Source organism: Callionymus lyra, chromosome 19 (assembly GCF_982586985.1).
Source record: "Callionymus lyra chromosome 19, fCalLyr1.hap1.1, whole genome shotgun sequence".
Taxonomy (NCBI): domain Eukaryota; kingdom Metazoa; phylum Chordata; class Actinopteri; order Syngnathiformes; family Callionymidae; genus Callionymus; species Callionymus lyra.
Genome location: NC_141836.1, coordinates 11,114,529 through 11,134,473, shown reverse-complemented (window position 1 = coordinate 11,134,473; position 19,945 = coordinate 11,114,529). Strand labels below are relative to the sequence as shown.

The 19,945-nt window shown below is 37.4% G+C and overlaps 1 protein-coding gene across 1 annotated transcript in view; it reads right to left on the bottom strand.

The window, feature by feature from the left end:
- Positions 1-19,945, bottom strand: part of plxna3 (plexin A3) — a 158,848-nt gene that overhangs the window by 125,301 nt on the left and 13,602 nt on the right. The window contains exons 2-3 of the mRNA XM_087781248.1: positions 3,608-4,043; positions 1,884-2,074 (exon numbers count right to left, since the gene is read on the bottom strand). Coding sequence (XP_087637374.1) covers positions 1,884-2,074; positions 3,608-3,921 — 505 coding nt within the window. The 5' untranslated portion in view covers positions 3,922-4,043. The remainder of the gene's footprint in view (positions 1-1,883; positions 2,075-3,607; positions 4,044-19,945) is intronic.

Sequence of the window (19,945 nt, the reverse complement as noted above, 5' to 3'; positions counted from 1 at the left end):
GATAGCTATCGACGAACTATTAGGATCAATAATTTACACAAGCTTCCAATTAACAGGAAGTAGCTTCCGACTTCCTGCTAACGTGGCGAGGCCGCCATCGGCATGTTAATGGCGAGCGTCTCGGGACCTCGGCTCGCATGCATAATGTCGGCGTCTCCTCAAAGTCGTCTCAACTTCTCTTCAACAGCTGCCGCGAGAAGGAAAACTTCTGCTGACGAACATCTTCGCGATCAAAACCCATTGTCGTGTTAATTGTTGGATTGACAAAGGAACACGGATGACCTTTTGACCTCTGTCATTTTTTTTTCCCGCGAGAGCCGATTTCAAACCCTGTCGTCACGGTGACTAAAAAAAGCGATCGGAGAAGTCGGTCGTAAACATCTGTTCTCGGAAGGGAAGGTCACGGACTCGCACTGCTGCTCTGTATGCAGTGAAAACGAGCCGCTTTAAAACACGCCTGCTTCATGCCATCACTTCTGCACACACGTGATATAAATCTGTTTCACTGTGTCCTTGAGGCGAGCACACACACACACACACACACACACTCTCTGGCCTCTTCACACCCACTACCAACATACACTCCCTGCATCCATATCACATCCCCGGTGACCCCACGAGAGACGAGGCGCAGAACAATATTTAACCCACACAAAAATGCATTTTTTTTTTTTTTTTAAATAACCATCATTTTTATTGAGAATTTTAAGGCTACGATTAAAATATTGACATTTAAATTGTAATATATTGGAATCTATGAATTATTTTAATTCAACTTTTCAATATATTTATTTAATTATTCATAAAAATAAATGTAACCATTCAATTTAGACATTTCTGAATTAATTTATTTTAAAAGTAATTAAATGTTTAATAAATCCATTTGAAGTTTCAACCTTTAAAACTTTAAGATTTTTTTTTAATACAAACTTAATGAGAACTAGCACTTTGGTATTCATTTTAAGAATAAAAAAAAAACAAATAAAATGTATTATTATTCTTCTTCTTATTATTATTATTATTAACAAAAAAATGCAACATTTATGTGGTTAACCTTAGTGTAAAATTATGCAAGTATGTCTATTTTGTTGTTTATCTTTTACATCTCTCCTTGTTTTTTTTACACTAGTTTCAGTAAACATGTACTTTAAAAAAAAAAAAAATACTGTCAAGCGTGTCAAAAACTGCAAAAACTGCAATCCTATTATGTATTTAAATCTTGTGCCAAGTAAAAACTTAAAGTTAACTTAAAAGTAACTTTTTTAGGTCACATTCACCACAAAAATGAAACCTCAAATATATAGTTTTCAAAAGGAATCTGTCAATAGGAAGATGAATTAATTTTATTAATTGTTTTATAACTTTTTACAGAACTTATTTTTGTCTTTATATCTTAAAACAAGAACCTTTTTCTGTACGTTTCACACTTTCTCAGATTTCAGTCGTGGGCAACTGAATTTCCTCAGGGACCGTCAAGCAAAAATACAGTATAGAAAAGTGTAAAATCATGTAACTAATAAAAGTAAATAGCATAGTAAGTAGCTAAATGTATTATTTTACGTATTTTCTTTTTAAATTAAATAAAGCACTTTAATATATATTTATAATATGGTTTCAAATTTAGGCAATAAATACTCGCAAAAACGACTAAAGCAGAGCAAAAATGTTCATATCTATAGACTAGTAATGAAGAGAAATACAAAATAACATTTTGTGGATGACCTTTGACCTCTGTTTTTTCAGTACATATTCAAACATAAACCCCTTGTGCTTCAGTCTTACACCTTCATTTCAACATGATAACATCAACCATCTTTTTTTCAATTAAAACTGAAGCTCTGAACCTAAAAAACATTCCCTGACGAACACTGGTGAAGACCTACCAGCCATGCCGTCGGCCTCCCTGGCCCCCGACAGGTAGTGCTCCTTGCGATGGTGAGGCTCTCCCAGTTTGAAGAGATCCTCCAGTCGGAGGAACTGGCAGACTCCCTGCCAGATGGAACCGCAAGCGACCAGCCGGTTTCCAGTGTAATCCACCAGCAAGAGTTTGTTCACATTATCGGAGGATTCCAGCCTACAAGAAGAAACGTGTCAGGAAGCTCAGGAGACGCTCTGATGAAAATATATCTAAAGCTTGATTTGTGCTTTAAACCTAAAGAAGTGAGACATTTAAAGCCCAACTTTGATGTCTATGAACATGGGAAATGTAAGTATTGCCTAAGGGCAACAACAAGCTCTTTTCCTACAACGAGTTCAAAGCTGAAGTAGAAGCAAGTACTTATGATATTATTAGCAAAATGTAGATTACATGAAAAAGTCGATTTTATTGTATTTGTTGTGTGAATGTAGATCATTATTATTATTTCTATAGCACCTCACATGTTTACTTTAAACATCCCCCGGCAAACACAAGTATATTCAAGGGTAATACGAATATACTAAGTAGTATACTTGAAGTTTACTTTTGACATCCCTCAGAAACAGAAGTATATTCAAGTGTACTATGAATACACTAAGTAGTATACTTGAAGTTTACTTTAGACATCTCTCAGCAAACAGAAGTATATATTTATGTGTACTATGAATAAACTAAGTAGTATACTTGAATTTTACTTTAAACATCCCTTGGCAAACATAAGTATTCAGAAGACACTTTAAATAAATTCTAATTGAATTGAATTGAAGTCTATTGAAGTGTACTATGAATATACTAGAATTGAAGTAGTATTCTTTAAGTTTACTTTAAACACCCCTTGGCAAACACAAGTATACAGAAGACATTTTCAATAAAATTGAATTCAATTGAAGTCTATTCAAGTGAACTACGAATATACTAAGTAGTATACTTTAAGTTTACTTTAAACATCCCTCGGCAAACAGAAGTCTATTCAAGTGTACTGTGAATATACTAAGTAGTATACTCAAGGTTTACTTGAGACATCCCTTAGCAAACAGAAGTACATTCAAGAATACTATAAATATACTAGTATTATACTTGAAGTTTACTCTAAACATCCCTCAACAAACATAAGTATATTCAAGAGTACTATGAACATACTAAGTAGTAAACTTGAAATATACTTTAAACATCCCTCAGCAAATAGAAGTATATTCAAGAGTACTATGAACATACTAGAATGGAAGTAGTATACTTGAAGTTTACTTTTGAAATTTCTAAACAAAAATAACTATATTTAAATATTTGAAGTTTACTTTAGAAATCCCTCAGCAAACAGAAGTGTGTTTAAGAGTACTATGAATATACTAGAATGGAAGTAGTATACTTGAAGTTTACTTTTGAAATTTCTTAACAAAAATAACTATATTTAAATATTTGAAATTTACTTTTGAAATTTCTTAACAAAAATAACTATATTTAAATATTTGAAGTTTACTTTAAACATCCCTCAGGAAAACAGAAGTATATTCTAGTGTACTATGAATGTACGAAGTAGTATACTTGACATTTACTTTAAACATCCCTCAGGAAAACAGAAGTATATTCTAATGTACTATGAATGTACGAAGTAGTATACTTGACATTTACTTTAAACATCTCTCAGCAAACACAAGTATATAAAATCTATCTAAAGGGTCTAGATCTCACCGGTGGGCACAGGCGCGGACGCTGGGCGGCGGGTAACACTTGGTGTTGTCCTCCACCGGCCCGGTGGTGTGACTCCTGAGCTCCGTCAAGTTGCCCGACAGCTTCAGAACCCGGTTGACGGCGCCGACGAACACCTCGCCGGTCCGGCGGTGGATGGTCAGGTGAGTGAAGGAGGTGTCGCTCGCCCGGTACACCGCCTTGCTGGTGGGCTCCACCGGGGAGGGCTCCACCGGGGCGGAGAGGAGCGGCGAGGAGAGGAGGAGGAGGAGGAGGAGAGGGAGGAGGTGAGGCCAGGATGAGCACGGGAGGAGCATGGCGGAGCGAGGGAGGGCGGAGGGATAGAGAAGGGGAGGAAGAGGAGGAGAGGAGGAGGAGGAGGAGGAGAGAGAGGCTGTGGCTGCAGGTCTGACGGAGCGTGAGCCTCAGTGGATCATGGCTGCCGAGAGAAGAAAGAATACCATGATTAAAACAGATTAACCCGACAAATTGAGACGCTGAAAAGCAAACTATTTTCACAATATTAGCCGGAGCGCATCCGGACGGACACCTAATCCGTCTGGACTCCTTCTCCAGAGAATGAGGGGGAAAAGGGCAGGAATAAAAGCCAAGAGGCTGAATCAAAAACGATGAATTTCTCCGCTGGATTTGAGAGAGAAACTGACGTCGAGTGTTTGATAAAAGCCTGTCTTTAAAAAACAACTGACATTTCCTGATGTTTCCTGGCGGAGACGTTTGATTCATACTAAGTTTTGCTTTGTGACTTTGGAAAAAGTAGAATACTTGAAGTTTAACTACATCTAATGTAACTTGAGAATAAGTACACTGAGGTACATGTACTCGTAGTGTACTAAGAGAAAACTAATTTGATATTTTTTCAGATTAAATTAAGTTTACCAGTGTATTAGGTACAAGTCTATATGATAGTATAACGAAATATACTCAAAGTACTCTCGATACTACCAATGTGTATACATCAATTACATATTTTTATTAACTTCATTCAATATCCCGACGTTTGCTTTATAGTAATACGTCAAAGTAAATGTGTATATCCAACAATAACAAAAAAAGTTTCTGCCACATGTTACCCACTCCCATGATCCTTTGCACAGTTTACTACCTGAGACCACAATAATACACTTTCCTTAAGAAAAAGAAGTGCACTGTACATGAAGTACATTTCATAAAGTATACTTGAGTATCAGTGAACACCAGTGTACTAATTTAAAGTATAGTAAGTCAAAAGTGAACGTCAAGTATAATACTTTCCACTTAGTAAGCAAGTATATTGATAGTATACTTGAATATACTTTATTTTGCTTAGGAATGTATAAGAAAATTCAAGTATACTATTTCAATGTTAGTATAAAATAAGTGTATTCACAGTATACCTTATTATACTTATTTTTGCTAAAGGGTTCCACAAGTAAACTTCAAATATACTACTTTAATTGTAGTATAAAATAAGAATACTAATAGTACGCTTGACTATACTTCATTTTGCTGATAGATTGAAAGTAAACTTCAAGTATACTACTTCAATTTTTGTATAAAATATCCATAGAACACTTGCAAAGATTTGTTTTTGTTAAGGGGAGCCGTTTCTCGACAAGAGTGAAGGGAAAACTTCATAAAACGTGTTATAAAGAGGGTTGTGGTAATAAAAGTAGGTAATTACACTGGAAATGCGAATTACTAACGACTGGAACTTAATTTTTTACGGCAGCTTCAAAGAACCTGGAATGTAAAGTACTTCTAAATATACACGCCGACGACGCAAATCTACCAGGTACCATTTTGCAGACCGGCAACAATAGATCACCGCAAAGCATTGTGGGTGAAGCTTAAAATGGCTTATTATGCAAATGTTAATCACAAACATGAAAGCTACAAATCCTAGATCAGACAGAATTATGTTTCGGAGCAAAATGTGCTGCTCTTGGAGCCGGTCGTGTTTGGGATTTGGGAGTCTTCTTCTACCAGTTTTTCTAAAGTATTATTTCAGAAAAAAAACCCTTCTACAATCGTGTGGGAGATGGTGGCGGTTCCATGCATCGATCTGTTTCCGTCTGTCCCTTCACCGATACTCTCACAGTGAAAGAAACTTCCCTCTCCTCCTCCTGGCATCCATTTCTACTCTGTTTACATTTGACGGACAGCTCTTATTACCCGCCCTCCCCCCCCCATCTCTTCCCAGGGAATATCTCCGCAGATACACAGAATACTCTTCATTCACAGCCTCGGAATCATTTGAATTTAATCTGCCCGAGCCTCAAAGTCATAAACGAAACAAAATGGAGGATTTTTTTCTTTCTAGCGGCGGCAGAAACATATCTCCTTCCTTCGCCGCCGCCGCAGGATTTACATTGAAAATGCAAGTGTGTGTGTTGTCAGCGTGGGCGTCCCGGAGGGGAAACGATCCCTCAACTCTTATATCATCCCTCCTGCCTTTTCTCCGGCTCGGACGTCTTAATCAATACGAGGCAAATATAAAAGGGGGAGCGCGAAGAGAACAAATCCTCTGTTTCTCTTTTGTCTGTTTTGATCAATTCTTGGTTTCGGTTTCGGGATTTGCGACGTCAGACCTTCTTCTTCTCTCTCGGCTTATGGTTGACAAATGTATCACACGGCCGAGACCGTCAGCGTTTTTTCTTTTCAAAAGGCTTCAAATAGAAACCCCCCGAATCCAGCGTGAGAAGGAGAGCGGCGTCCACGCTTCTGCCGGCTCGCCAGATACTTTTGAAACGACCCGTATGTATTCAAGACGCTAACCTTTGAAAATATGTCGATAATCTCACTTTAAGTCGACCTTTTTAAACATGCGAGAATATTGTATTGTGTATTGGAAAGGAATCGGACGATCACGACACAATGGAAACGATGCAATATATTGCGATACTGTAGGTTATATTTGTAGTATTGTCGAGTACTTGATTCTGGTGTTGCAGAATTCACAGACCACTTGACTCTTAACAAAGTCGTAACTGCTTTCATTTTTTTTTTTAAACCAAAATATGTCCAAACATCGGCTTTAAAAAGCTGCTGGAGTCGACTGTATCCTCTCGTCCTCAGTCATCGCCGGGATCTCGCTTTGTTCCTTTAGCTACGGAAGATGACTAGTGGACGGAAGTTGGATTTTCAACACTAAAATGAACAAACACTGAGAATATTAGAATTTTGGTTGTCAATAATAAATACATTGATACAGTATCATGAAATCAAAATATCGGTACACTGCGGTTTGTGGTGTTCCGATATTTTCTGAAACCCCTACGCATGTTATTTGTAAATAAAAATGTAATTATTCTATTTTATAGAAACTACATTGAAATTCAGACCAAATGCACAAATATATTTAAAAAGCTGCTGGAGTCAACTGTATCCTCTCGTCCTCAGTCATCACCGGGATCTCGCTTTGTTCCTTTAGCTACGGAAGATGACTAGTGGACGCAAGTTTAATTTTCAACACAAAAATGAACAAACGCTGTGAATGTGTGCATGTTGGTCGTCAATAATAAATATATTGATACAGTATCATGAAATCAAAAATATCGGTACACTGCGGTTTGTGGTGTTCCGATATTTTCTCAAACCCCTACGCATGTTATTTGTAAATAAAAATGTAATTATTCTATTTTATAGAAACTACATTGAAATTCAGACCAAGTGCACAAATGTATTTAAAAGTATAAGAAAATGTACTGTTAAAATTGTGGTAAAAATTAGACTACATTTTTTTTTTGTCATAGTTATTAAGGATAACTTTTCTTGTATTTGGAAATCAGACTTAATAATAATAATAATAATAATAATAATCATAATCTCTATTTATATAGCGCCTTTCTAGACCAGGGTCACAAAGCGCTTTGACAGCCATATAATACCAAAAATACCTAAAATACTGGCCCGTATTTCATACCACTGACTCGTCTTCGGATAACGGCATAAACATCTTCAGAAAACACTAATTTTACCACAAAACAACACGACAACAGTAATAACAAAATGAAACACAACAAAATAACTTGTCAGAATTGTCGACAGTGTTCCAAAGGCTAGTTGTAATCAGCGTTAAAAAGTAGTAGAAGAAGAAGATGTCGAGCCATTTCCAGTAAGTGTGTAGCGGTACAGTTTTATTTGAGAAAGTACTACTTTAGAAAATGTGTTCACTAGGCAAGTACGTGCACTGTCTGAAAGTATTTGTGACACAGTAGGTTAGTGATCAACCAGTAGATCTACGCACGGATCGTACTCTAAAAATAGGTGACGAGCAGCATATTCTTAGTCCACGGCGACGCCTACGAGCCAAGGCTACTTAGTTCAATTGAGATCACTTGATGGCCGTGTTAGCAAGCCTGAAGTCTTCCGCCGGGTCTGGACTCGCGCTGGCTTTGACACTCTTGAGGATGAGCAATTATTGGATTGCTTCACTTGGACAGCTGCCCCGAGACTGTGCACTTGCATTAGGTCCTTTAGGACGGATTGATTTATTGGATTTGGACTATTGGTTTTGGATTTAGCGAGGTCCGCTCCCTGCAGTAGAAGTGATATACTATTTTTGCAAAACAAGCATTTTTTTTTTTTAAATCAACATGATCAGACAGTTGATAATAAAAAGGACCATTTCATTTTTTTGGTTTTAGTCTAATTGAATATCCCGATAGTCAATGAGCAATCAAGCATTTCAGAAAATAACTAGTTCCGACTGTAATTGAAAACAAACACTTGTGAGGAACAAATTGAAACCCATTTATTAAAAAAGAAAACATGGTTTTAAGAGGACTTGAAGCCGTTATTCGACCTTGCAAACTGATGCAAAAACTCAATGACTTTCAGAAAAAGTGTAGTTTAGTTTTTGACTCTCTTGAAACTACATATTTCTACTAGACGTTTCTTCGCAGTCTCATCGATCAGATCCATATCTCGGGAAACCTTAGCAAGAAGCCGATGGTCCGGAATCCCTCTAATAACGCCAGTTGTGGTCGAGGTCGGTCTGTCGTCTCGAGACAAGGGAAAAGCACTACGAGGATCAGTGTCATCCATAGGGACTTGTGGGTAAAGTAAACATCGGCCTTACGTTTTTTTTGTACGATGCACCACATTGTGTGACGTTACTAAAGATCTTTGGTTAAAAGGCCCGGGCGATGCTAATACAGAGATTTTTGTCTCCTCAATCAATAGGTATAGCGGGAAAAATCCCCTTTTCTCGTAAATCTACTTCCTGATTCTGAATACACGAGTAGAGCTGAACGATTACGATATTATTATTTTATTCCATTATATGATCGCCATTTAAATTGGGGCAATGTACTGTTTTTCTGCATTTATTCTCTCTTATTCAATAAATAATTCAGATTAAAGTAAAATATATGTATTTGTGAGTAGAGATAAAGTGATAAAGCCATAGTTAAGATAAGGCAAGTTAATCATACATTGAAATTAATGGTATATTTAGTTAATTAAATTACAATTGTAAAACAATATAAAACTTGAAACCATGTAAATATTCAAAGCGAAAAATTAAATGAACATAAAATTAAATGAAATTGTTTTTTGAATTTAAATCGCTATCATATCGCAAATTCAATTAATCATACAGCCCTTTTAGCTTCATACGTTTTCACCTTTCGTCAACTTCCTGTTTTCTAAGGCAGTGATACCAGGAAGTAAATGGAAGAATGAGCAAAGCGGCTTCCTGTAGAAAACGGATTTAACCCCACATAGGTCAAATCCAAATATTGTTTAAGGTTATGTTACTAGCGATTGTCTAGATGACTGTAGGTACGATTCTAAATAATGTTCGAATTGATTTGAGTGACATCTAGTGACTGGTCCACTCTCAATTTGGTTAAATGAATATAACTGAACTGACTGTATCCTCTCGTCCTAAGTCATCACCTGGATCTCACAGGATTTCACTGTACCTTTAGCCACAAAGGACGTAATGAGTGCTGCCATCTAGTGGCAGGAAATCGAGCGTCAAGTGATACTAAGAAGCTTCACAGAATACTACTATCTAGCAAGGCAGAGTATTATTAGGTAGCCTCACAGAATAATAGTAATGAGTGTTGCAGTGTAATATTAAGGAGCCTCACAGAGTAATACTAAGTAGCCTCACGGAATAATACTACTGAGCGGGTAGGCAGGTCTCGCGACACGATATTTTCATCTCACGATACGATTCCTAATAATGTTCGGATCGATTTGAGTGACATCTAGTGATCTATAGTGTATTATATGAATATAACTGAACTGACTGTATCCTCTCGTCCTCAGTCATCACCGGGACATCTGACAGGATTTCACTGTTCCATTAGCTGCAAAGGACGTAATAAGTGCTGCCATCTAGCGGCCGGAAATCGACAAAGTGCTGTTGAATACCGTAGCAGTAACATGAAAAATATCTCAATATATATATATATATATATATTTTGTTAGTTGACTGGTCATCTTGTCATCAGGTCATCAAGCCATATATATTGGTGTGGTACTATTATTTCCAGATGCTCTATGACAAATACCTGAGATTGTTTGGTGCTTGTTATTACTCTCTACTGACGGATGAAAGTTGGGATTGTTGAAATGTATAGACATACAACCGCGTGAAATAAACATTGTAATACAGAACAGATGCATGTTTATATACATCATTAAGTACCACTGCATGTGACTCCGGCGACGACTCGGGGAGAGAGAGAGAGAGCGAGAGTTGAATTCCGGGCTTTCGGCGGAAAAAAAAAGGCTAATTCAGGGGTCGTGCACTAAATTTCCACACGACTCAAATGAAACTTTTAAATTAATCCGTACGCGTCTCATTTGACACTCCGATGATTAGCAAGAAAAAACGATGAGAGTATTTTCGCAGTGAGTCGGTTCCATTTTCTGAATGGAAGGATAATAATGTTGGAGTCCGGAAGCGGGGAAAAGGTACAGTAAGTCGAGTCCAGCAATTAACCCAGTGACACACTGGCTCGACGGACGCACACAGGGAAAGCAACACACTACAACACAAAGACGCAGTGAAAGATCAGCGCATTAGTTAATTAGAGTGCCGAGAGGAGAGGTCGACAGATGGGAGTGTGTGTGTGTTGTGTGTGTGTGTGTGTGTGTGTGTGTGTGTGTGTGTGTGTGTGTGTGTGTGTGTGTGTGTGTGTGTGTGTGTGTGTGTGTGTGTGTGTGTGTGGCTGGACTAGGATTTCGCCGGGTCGTCCATCACCCGCCGACCACAGGCTCCTAGTGTGCTTCTTACAAGCAGCATTTTTTGCTCTCGCTTTCCCGGGTCAAAAGGTCGCCCATACAGATGGACCGAGAGGGAAAACAATGCAGATGCGTTTCTTCGCTTCAATCAAGTGATGAAACACAAAATTACGAGTAACTGACTTGAGCTGCATATTAGCATCGGCTAAAGAGCACTTCAATTACATCGGGAACATTCGCTGTAGTTTTCGGACCATATGGCGCACCGCATTTTCCTCTACAGTGCGACTGAAAGTCGTGAAGTACAGGGGTACAACTACGGGACCTTGTGGAGTTATACAACGTGGCAACTCAGAGTAATACCACAGAATCGCACTGACTAATACAACAGTACCTACGGGAGTAAGACTATGGAGCCACGCGGAATAATACTATGGAGCGTCTGGAGTGATGCTAAGGAACTTAACGGAATACTACTATGGAGCAAACCAGAGATATATTGAGTAGCATCCCGTAATAATACTATTGAGCGTCACAGAGTAATATTAAGGAGCCTAATGGATTAATACTACGGGGCCTCACAAAGTAATACTAAGGAGCCTCACAGACAAGTACAATGGAGCGTCCAAGAGTAGCAATAAAGAGCCTCACGGAATAATACTATGGGGTGTTGCGGAGTAATACTATGGAGCTTCACGGAATACTACTATGGAGCAAGGCGGAGTAATATTAAGTAGCCTTACGGAGTAATTTTAAGGAGGCTAATGGAATAATACTATTTAGCGTTGCGGAGTAATACTAAGGATCCTCACGGAATAATACTAAGGAGCCTCACGGAATAATACTAATAATCCTCACAGAGTATTACTAAGGAGCTTGACGGAATAATACTAAGGATCCTCACAAAATAATACTAAGGAGCCTCACGGAATAATACTAATAATCCTCACAGAGTATTACTAAGGAGCCTCACGGAATAATACTAATGGTTCCCACAGAGTATTACTAAGGAGCCTCACGGAATAATACTAAAGATCCTCACAGAGTATTACTAAGAAGCTTGAAGGAATAATACTATGGAGCAAGGCCGAGTTATATTAAGGAGCCTCACGGTATAATACTGTTGAGCGTCGCAGAGTAGTAGTAGAGATACTTGCAGAGTACTAACACACAGAGTAATAATACGGATTCCCTCTGTGCTGTGGAGCCTGTTACTGGCACAGTAATACTATGTCCGAGTATTGAGGAGTAATACTATGGAGCCAAGCAGAGTTACATTATGGAGCTTCGGGAGTAAAACTATTTTTTTTAGAAAAGCAATGATTTCTTATAGTCTGAAAAATGCCATAATCGACTCAAAGTTCAAAGCAACATCATGGCCGAGCGTATATGTAAACAAACATTACTGTATGGCTTGCAAACACATTTTCATATTTGGAAAGTTTCAGGTCATAAAAAAAGGGCAGTAAGACTACAAGCACCCACTACAACATCCTTAAGCCAGAATACATTATTCCCTTCAGGATAATAAACAGCTTTAATGAAAACCCTGCTTGCAGCTGAATACATCACCGAAGGGAAACCATCAGAGTGAGAGTAATGTGTTCGTGAAACATTTCTAATAGAGCGATATATCCCATTCAAAACAGAAAACATCTTTTAAACCCAGCACATTATTTTTCAAATGTACCTGTGTGTGCGATTACTATCCACCCACCAAGGTGATTCGAAAATTCATTAGATCAACACTTTATTTAAGAATTGCAACCGTTTGTTTCCGGTTTATTTATCGCAACAGATTGAGATATCATGGCAGGTGGTGCGACGTTATCGCGTTATTGCTGCATCTGCGTCCGTCTTTTCCACGTAATGACCGAACCCCGCCTCCCTACCCTCCCCTTTTTGTGTGTCCAAATCACAGGTGCCGATGAACACAACAAAGGAACACACACACAAACAAGCTTCAGGGGTGAGGAACACCTTCAGGTCAATCTGATAACAAATAGAAAAGGAGGAGATGGACACAGATAGAAGCTGATGGCTGCAGAGCGACCACCACAGAGGGAGGCTGGGAAATGGACGCTTTTTTGGGGGGTTGGTTAAAGTAGAGAAAACGGGGAAAAAAGATGGCGATACAATGTAGTAACGAGGATATGTTTGTAGTATCGTCGAGTACTTGACTCTGGTGTTGCAGAATTTACAGACCACATGACTCTTGAAGAAGTCGTCACTGCTTTAATTTGTTTTCAAACCAAAATATGTCCAAACAAAAGCAGCAGAAGTCGACTGTATCCTCTGATCCTCAGTCATCACCAGGATGTTGTAGGATTTTAATTACTACTTTATCCAACTGCTTTCATTTGTTTTGAAACCAAAGTATAAACATCAGCTTTTAAAGCTGCTGTCAACTGTATCCTCTCGTCCTCAGACATCTCTCAGTATTTCGTCGTCCCTAACGACTGCTGCCATCTAGCAAATGCAAGTTTAATTGCAATACAGAAATGCCGTGAATATTTGCATTTTTATCGTACATTTTTATTTTACACACATTTGATCTAACTATATAAACCATGAAATATGTTGTTTTTTTAAGGTTGTAAAAGCTGCTTGTGTCGACGGTATCCCCTTGTCCTCAGTCATTGCTGGATTTATTTGTCCTTTTAGCTGTGTCGGATGATATAACTTCACTAATGGTCAGAAATTGCAACACAAAACAAAATCTGCAAATCTACACACTTTATTGAAACATAAACCCATGAACAATTATTTAAAAGCAAAAATATCTATATAGATATATAGATGTATAGAACTATTAACTAGTGGAATTATGCGGAACCATTATCCAATGCAAAATCTACATATTTAAATGTATATGATGTTTATTAGACCACTACTGAAAAGTGACTTCCTATAGCTGAATATTTCAATACCATCCAATCAAATAAACAAATCAATTAAAATCAATAAATCTTCCTCGGACTAAAGAATTGTATCGCCGCCATTTTATTGCCTTTTTTTCACACACACACAAAAAAAAGTAGAGTTTCACATTTTCCTGTCAGGACAATGAACCTCTGTGCTCAAAACAATTTACTTTACGGTGTAATTACAGTCCCGGGAAACACCCTCGTGCTGTGCGATCAACAGCTGGGATACTAAGACGCTGCCCTGAGGCGCCGAAGAGAGAACCCTTCACCGTCCCTTCTGTATAAAAACCTCGGCTCCATCAGTACTCGTACAAAACCAGGTCTCCCTGGAGACACGAAAATGCCTCGTTTCACCGAGCTTAGGCAGCAATTACCGGGCACCACTTTTGAGCGAAGGACAAGAAGAAAAAAAAGGTGGAGGTAAGTGGAAAGAATAGGGAGAGAGAGATGTGGCATTCATATTTCACGAGATGCTTTTGAATTCCACGAACCAATAACAGTACGGAGTAGAACCCCTTCACACAAGGACAATTACACAAAGGTGTATTTAGTTCCTTTAGTTAGTTCCATAACAGTTCTTTTGAGTCACCTTTTATTTTGAAGGCAGTAACACAGATACTGGACATCGATTATTCCGACGTAACCTCTGCCACCGGCTCCTCTAGAACCAACGGTCCGAGTAATAACGGCTCCATTAGCCTCTGTATGAGTGTCAGTCAAGATAGACGCTTGGACACGGACGTCTACACACAGACGTCTACACACACCCCTGAAACACTCACAAAATGTGTCGTCAGTTGTGTACCCCATTATGAAGGAGTGCCGTTTGAGTGATACTAAATAAATGGATCCGACGACGAACTAGGAACAAAGAAAAATAACATGCCAAGGACACGCACACGGAGGAGTTTTTATTAGGGAAATTAGAGTGTAATTGCTAAACAAAGTAACATTAAAATGATTAATTGGATGATTTCCTCTTACAAACGACTACATTGTTCTAATGTTCCTAAAATCTAGGGGTGTGTATCTGGGGGTACGATATGTATCACGATACATGGGGCAACAATATCTTGTGATACGCTGGAAACAAAGATATATTTGTAGTATTGTCCCAGTACTTTCTTGTATACAATGCAAATAAATGCAATATTTGAAAATTCTTGAGTCCTTTTATTTGTACAATAATAAAAAAGGCAACTTTTAGGAAAGACGTGTAAATATTTGTACCTTTCTATGTTTTAAAGTATTCAGATTTATTTGTGTATTTGCTGTTTGTGTTTGGTTTGGCTTTTTTTAAGACTTAAAAGTAAAAAATATCGCATTAATATCGATATTGCAATCTAAGACACCAATATCAAATGATGCACTAATTTCCAATATTGTGCAGCCCTAATATATAGCTATATAAACCATAAAATATGTCAAAAGAATGTGCCGACTGTATCCTCTTGTCCTCAGTCATCGCCAGGATCTCGCAGGATTTTATTATTACACAAGCTGTATCTCCCATCTATTGGCCAGAAGTTAAATTGCAACAAAAAATGAACAAACGCAGTGAATATCTGCATTTTGATAGTACATTTAAAAAAAATCTGATTTGATTTTACATACACTATATAGACCATAAAATATGTATAAAGAATCCAGTTTTAAAAGCTGCTTGTGCCGACTGTATCCTCTTGTCCCGAGTCATCGCCAGGATCTTGCGGGATTTTATTATTACACAAGCTGCAGCTCCCATCTATTGGCCAGAAGTTAAATTGCAACAAAAAAATGAACAAACGCAGTGAAAATTTGCATTTTGATAGTAAACTTTAAAAATCTAATTTTATTTTACACACACTATATCTAGCTATACAGACTATAAAACACGTCAAAAAATCTGGTTTTAAAAGCTGCTTGTGCCGACTGCATCCTCTTGTCCTCAGTCATCGCCAGGATCTCTCAGGATTGCATTATCACTTAAGCTCCAGCTCCCATCTAGTGGCCAGCAGTTTATTGGCAACAAAAAACATTAGGCTATTATTCACCTTAATACTTTTTTCCGAAGGAAAGTTTAATATCCTAGAAAAACAAGCGTCACAAGACTGGTGTTCTGCGGCGGTTCTGTCAGGCCTGCTAACGACTGCTATCTCCCAAGACGACTGTGGTTGAAGAATAACAAACGAGACAGTCTCGCACCCGGTTTGAATATACTAGTCAGTTTTTTTTGTCCGGCGGTGACTGAGGACAGCAAGTACACGTTTGTTCGGGCTCTGCCGCATTTCTTAAGCGACTAATGATGCTGTAGTTTTTCATACGCGTGGAACAAATCAATCAAAGTTAATTGCAGATCCACTTAATCAATGTGTGACTCGGCAGATTCATTCTAGCGTTCGCTTTTGAAGACTTTCATCAGCTTAGGAGGAGAAAAATTAAAATATGTTTTCAACTATTCATCCCTAAACCTTTTTTTTTTATTTCTTGATTTTTACAAGAAAAGGAACAAACATTGGATTGAATGATGTTCCATTATTAAACATCAATGGACACACTTTTATTAAAAACAATAACAGAAACAATAATAAATAAACATAATCATAAATAAAAATAAAATAAATAACTAAAACAATGATAAATAAAGATAATAATTAAAAAAAAGAAAAATAATACTGATAATAATAAATAAAGATAATAATAAAAAACAAAAGAAATAATCATAAATAAAACAAAAAAATAACCAAAACAATGATATATAAAAATAATAATTAAAAAAGAAATAAAATACTGATCATGATAAATAAAGATGATAATAAAAAACAATAAAATAAAACAGATAATCATAAATAAAACTAAAATTATAACCAAAATAATAATACTGATAATAATAAATAACACAAAAATAATAACCAAAACTATAAATAAAGATAATAATGAAAATAATGATAAAAATAGATAAAAGTAAAAAGCAATAAAAAATACTCAATAATAAATTAAGATAATAATAAAAAACTATAGAATAATACATAAATATATATATAAATAATAATAATAAATAACATAATAAATAAATAATACATTTAAAAGAATTATAATAAATCAATCAACAAGAATAATAATTTATAAAATACAATAAAGTAGTACTAGGTTTTATTAATGCACACACTTTAGAAGTACAGAGAGGAGGGCAAAATAACTCAATCAAAAAATCTTAAAATTTTTATTGAATGAGCTTAATTCAAGTCATTTATTAGTTTAGTTAAAGAGTTAAATGAATTAGTTTAAAGTCTGTGAAGGTTCTCATTCAACCAGGTCATGGTTATCCAAGCGGTTCAAAACCAAGTCAACTGGACTGTGTAGGTAAAAGTACATTTCATGGTCATTGGTTCATATCCCTCTATAGTAGGGAACGACAACAACAACAACATTCATTTAGTAAGAAGTAAATATTTGTTGAGTGAAAAGGAAATGTCAACAACAACAACAACTCTTGGTTCTTTTACGATCCTTCAATCTTTTAGAAATGGCCGTAGATGCTCACAAACCCTCGAGAGGACATCAATCTAAACAGAAACATGACAACAATTACAATGAAGTGGTGAGATTTCCACTGCATCCTCCATCACAACATATTCTTCTCCTCCGATGGGGATCTTCTTCTTTTCCCCCATTCCCGGCACGTTTAGTCGCCATCAAAGCCGAAGAGCGTCTGACATTTCCCGTCTTTCAAACTGATTCACACTGTAGGCGAAAGCCAAGGGCTGTAAATACAAACGCGCTGACGGAGAGAACTCATTCGCCGGTTGGATGCGGTGACCTTCGACCTGTGTATATCAATCTCCAGCGACTCACGGAGGAGGAGGAGGGGGAAATCTAAACTAAGTTTATTCCCAAGACCGACGGCCAAGTCCCACTACGTTTAACTGCTGAAGGTTGTATTTATCTTCCAGTGGAGGTCACGAGGAGCTCATAAAGTAAACGTTGATCGTACATATGAGCCGAAATAGAGATGGCACCTCCTCCCACATCGAGACCCATCAGGTACTTTTAGAACAGGCCTCGTTCTCGGGGTCAACTCCCGATGTTTGGGTAAAAGTTCATGGAGAAAGCTGTCGACTCTTGCGGGCTAATGAATTAAATTAGCGTCATTTTGTAAGAGAATACAAGAGATATACGTGTAATAAAATAGGATTTATTAAGAGGTCGATGCATTCAGAGTGAAGATAGAGGGCGCAATCACATGACCTTTAAGGTTGTTTTGTGTTTTTTATGATGGTAAAACAACAGTGGGGATTAAACCAGAAGACGAGTGAAGAATGTTTATTGTATTGCACAAAGAAAACTTTGAAAAAGTCGTGGACTACAAGAAATGTCAATTTTTACGCGATATATAAAGTAGTCCCTCGTATATTTCGAATGATGTAACGAAATACACAGTAGTGACCTTGATTTTTAACACTATTGTGAAACATCTATTAAATAACCTTTATTTGAACTTGCTCTCAATGGCGGCTTATGCTTGGCCGCCCAGCCAACCAATTGCAGCCGTCAATCACTTTTTGTTGTAAATAATAATAAAAACAACATCTAATTTTAAAATATTAAATAATTAGCCAGATTTTTATGGTTTATTGTTCAAAATCCGCAAGTTAATACTACTTGAAACATTGCATTAAACAATACGATATAATGTCATACTGTAGTAACAAGAATATATTTGGAGTATTGTCGAGTACTTGACTCTGGTGTCGCAGAGTAATCTTGACGAAGTCATAACTGATTTAATTTTTTATAAACTAAAACATGTCCATTAAAAGCTGCTGGAGTCAAACGTATCCTCTTGTCCTCAGTCATCACTAGGATTTTATTAGTTATTTTAATTGCACACAAATATGAATAAAAAAAATCAAACCAAAATATGTTCAGAAATTAACTTTAAAAAAGTAACTTCAAGTTAGTTATGATTCCAGATTTTTATTCTGTGAAAATAAATCATTTTTAAACCACAATATTGCTCCAAAATAATCGCATCCCAACTTCCAAGAGACAGTTTTTCCAAATAACTTTTAACTCAGTCTCTCCTTAAAGTTCTAGCATGTACCGTAGTATCTGTGAGGTTCAAAACTGCAACATTTGTTTGTTTTGTTTCAAAATTGCACAAACAGGAAACACAAATCTTGACCCAGTGATGATGAGCTTGTTTAGAATTCCTGCCTGAATCGACATTGCTCTCACGGGATTGGTCAAAACCTTTTCATCGCTTCTGGAGGAAAATTAACATTGTTTTGTGAAAACTGCTTCAAGGTAAGAGAAGTCGCCGAAGTGGAAAAAATAAATGCGTCTAAATGTGTGAAAAGGTAGATGAAGTGTGCGACGGGTTGAATAACAATCTTTGAAAACTAGAGGTTTAAAGTGTACATACTGTGTAGCAAATGAACTGAGACGTGGGCAAAAAACATCATTACTTCAACTTATGTGATTTTTATATCAGCCCGGGAAAAGTCAACAGACCGCGTACGTCTCCGAAAAGTTGCCGAAAGAAAACTTTTTTTTTCTCAAGGTGGATCGCTCGGCCGCCTGCTTCATTAGCGTCTGATCAAGTCCATTTACCTGCCGCTCGAACCCGGGCGACAGCTATTTTTGACGACGTGTGAAGAACGTTTTGAACCGGGTTGCTGCCGCCAGCCGTCGCCGGCGAGGACGTCTCGGTCATTAACAGGCTGTCGGCGCCTTTTTCGCAGCAGAATTCAAAAAACACATGGACCCGAGTTCTGAAGACGCTTCATTAGAGACGGACAGACTGTTGCGTTGAAGACGCACCAGTTTTGTTTACCGAGCAAAAAATAAAACACAAGTCACAGTCGACACAAATGCCTGAAATATAACAACACTTTGAAGACTGTCCTAGAAAAGTCCTTACGTGCGCTTCTACTGAAGTGAAGCTGAAAACATCACTATATTGTACTTAGTTAGCAAACACAGATACAAGCGTTCGTTTCCATTTAGTAGATCTATAAATAAGAGAAGAAGAAGTTCCCGTTTTTTTATCTCCATCCTTTAAATCAAAAGTGAAGTCACTTAGTTAGCGACTTATCATTTGAGGGGCTGACGCTTGGCATTTTAAGAGTGACTATTTGGGAGAAAAGAATGCTTTTAGTATTCTTAACCTCGAAGGGCAACGACGTGCACGCTCCCGAGAACTTTCCCTCTCGTCATCGGGGGAAGAAAGGTT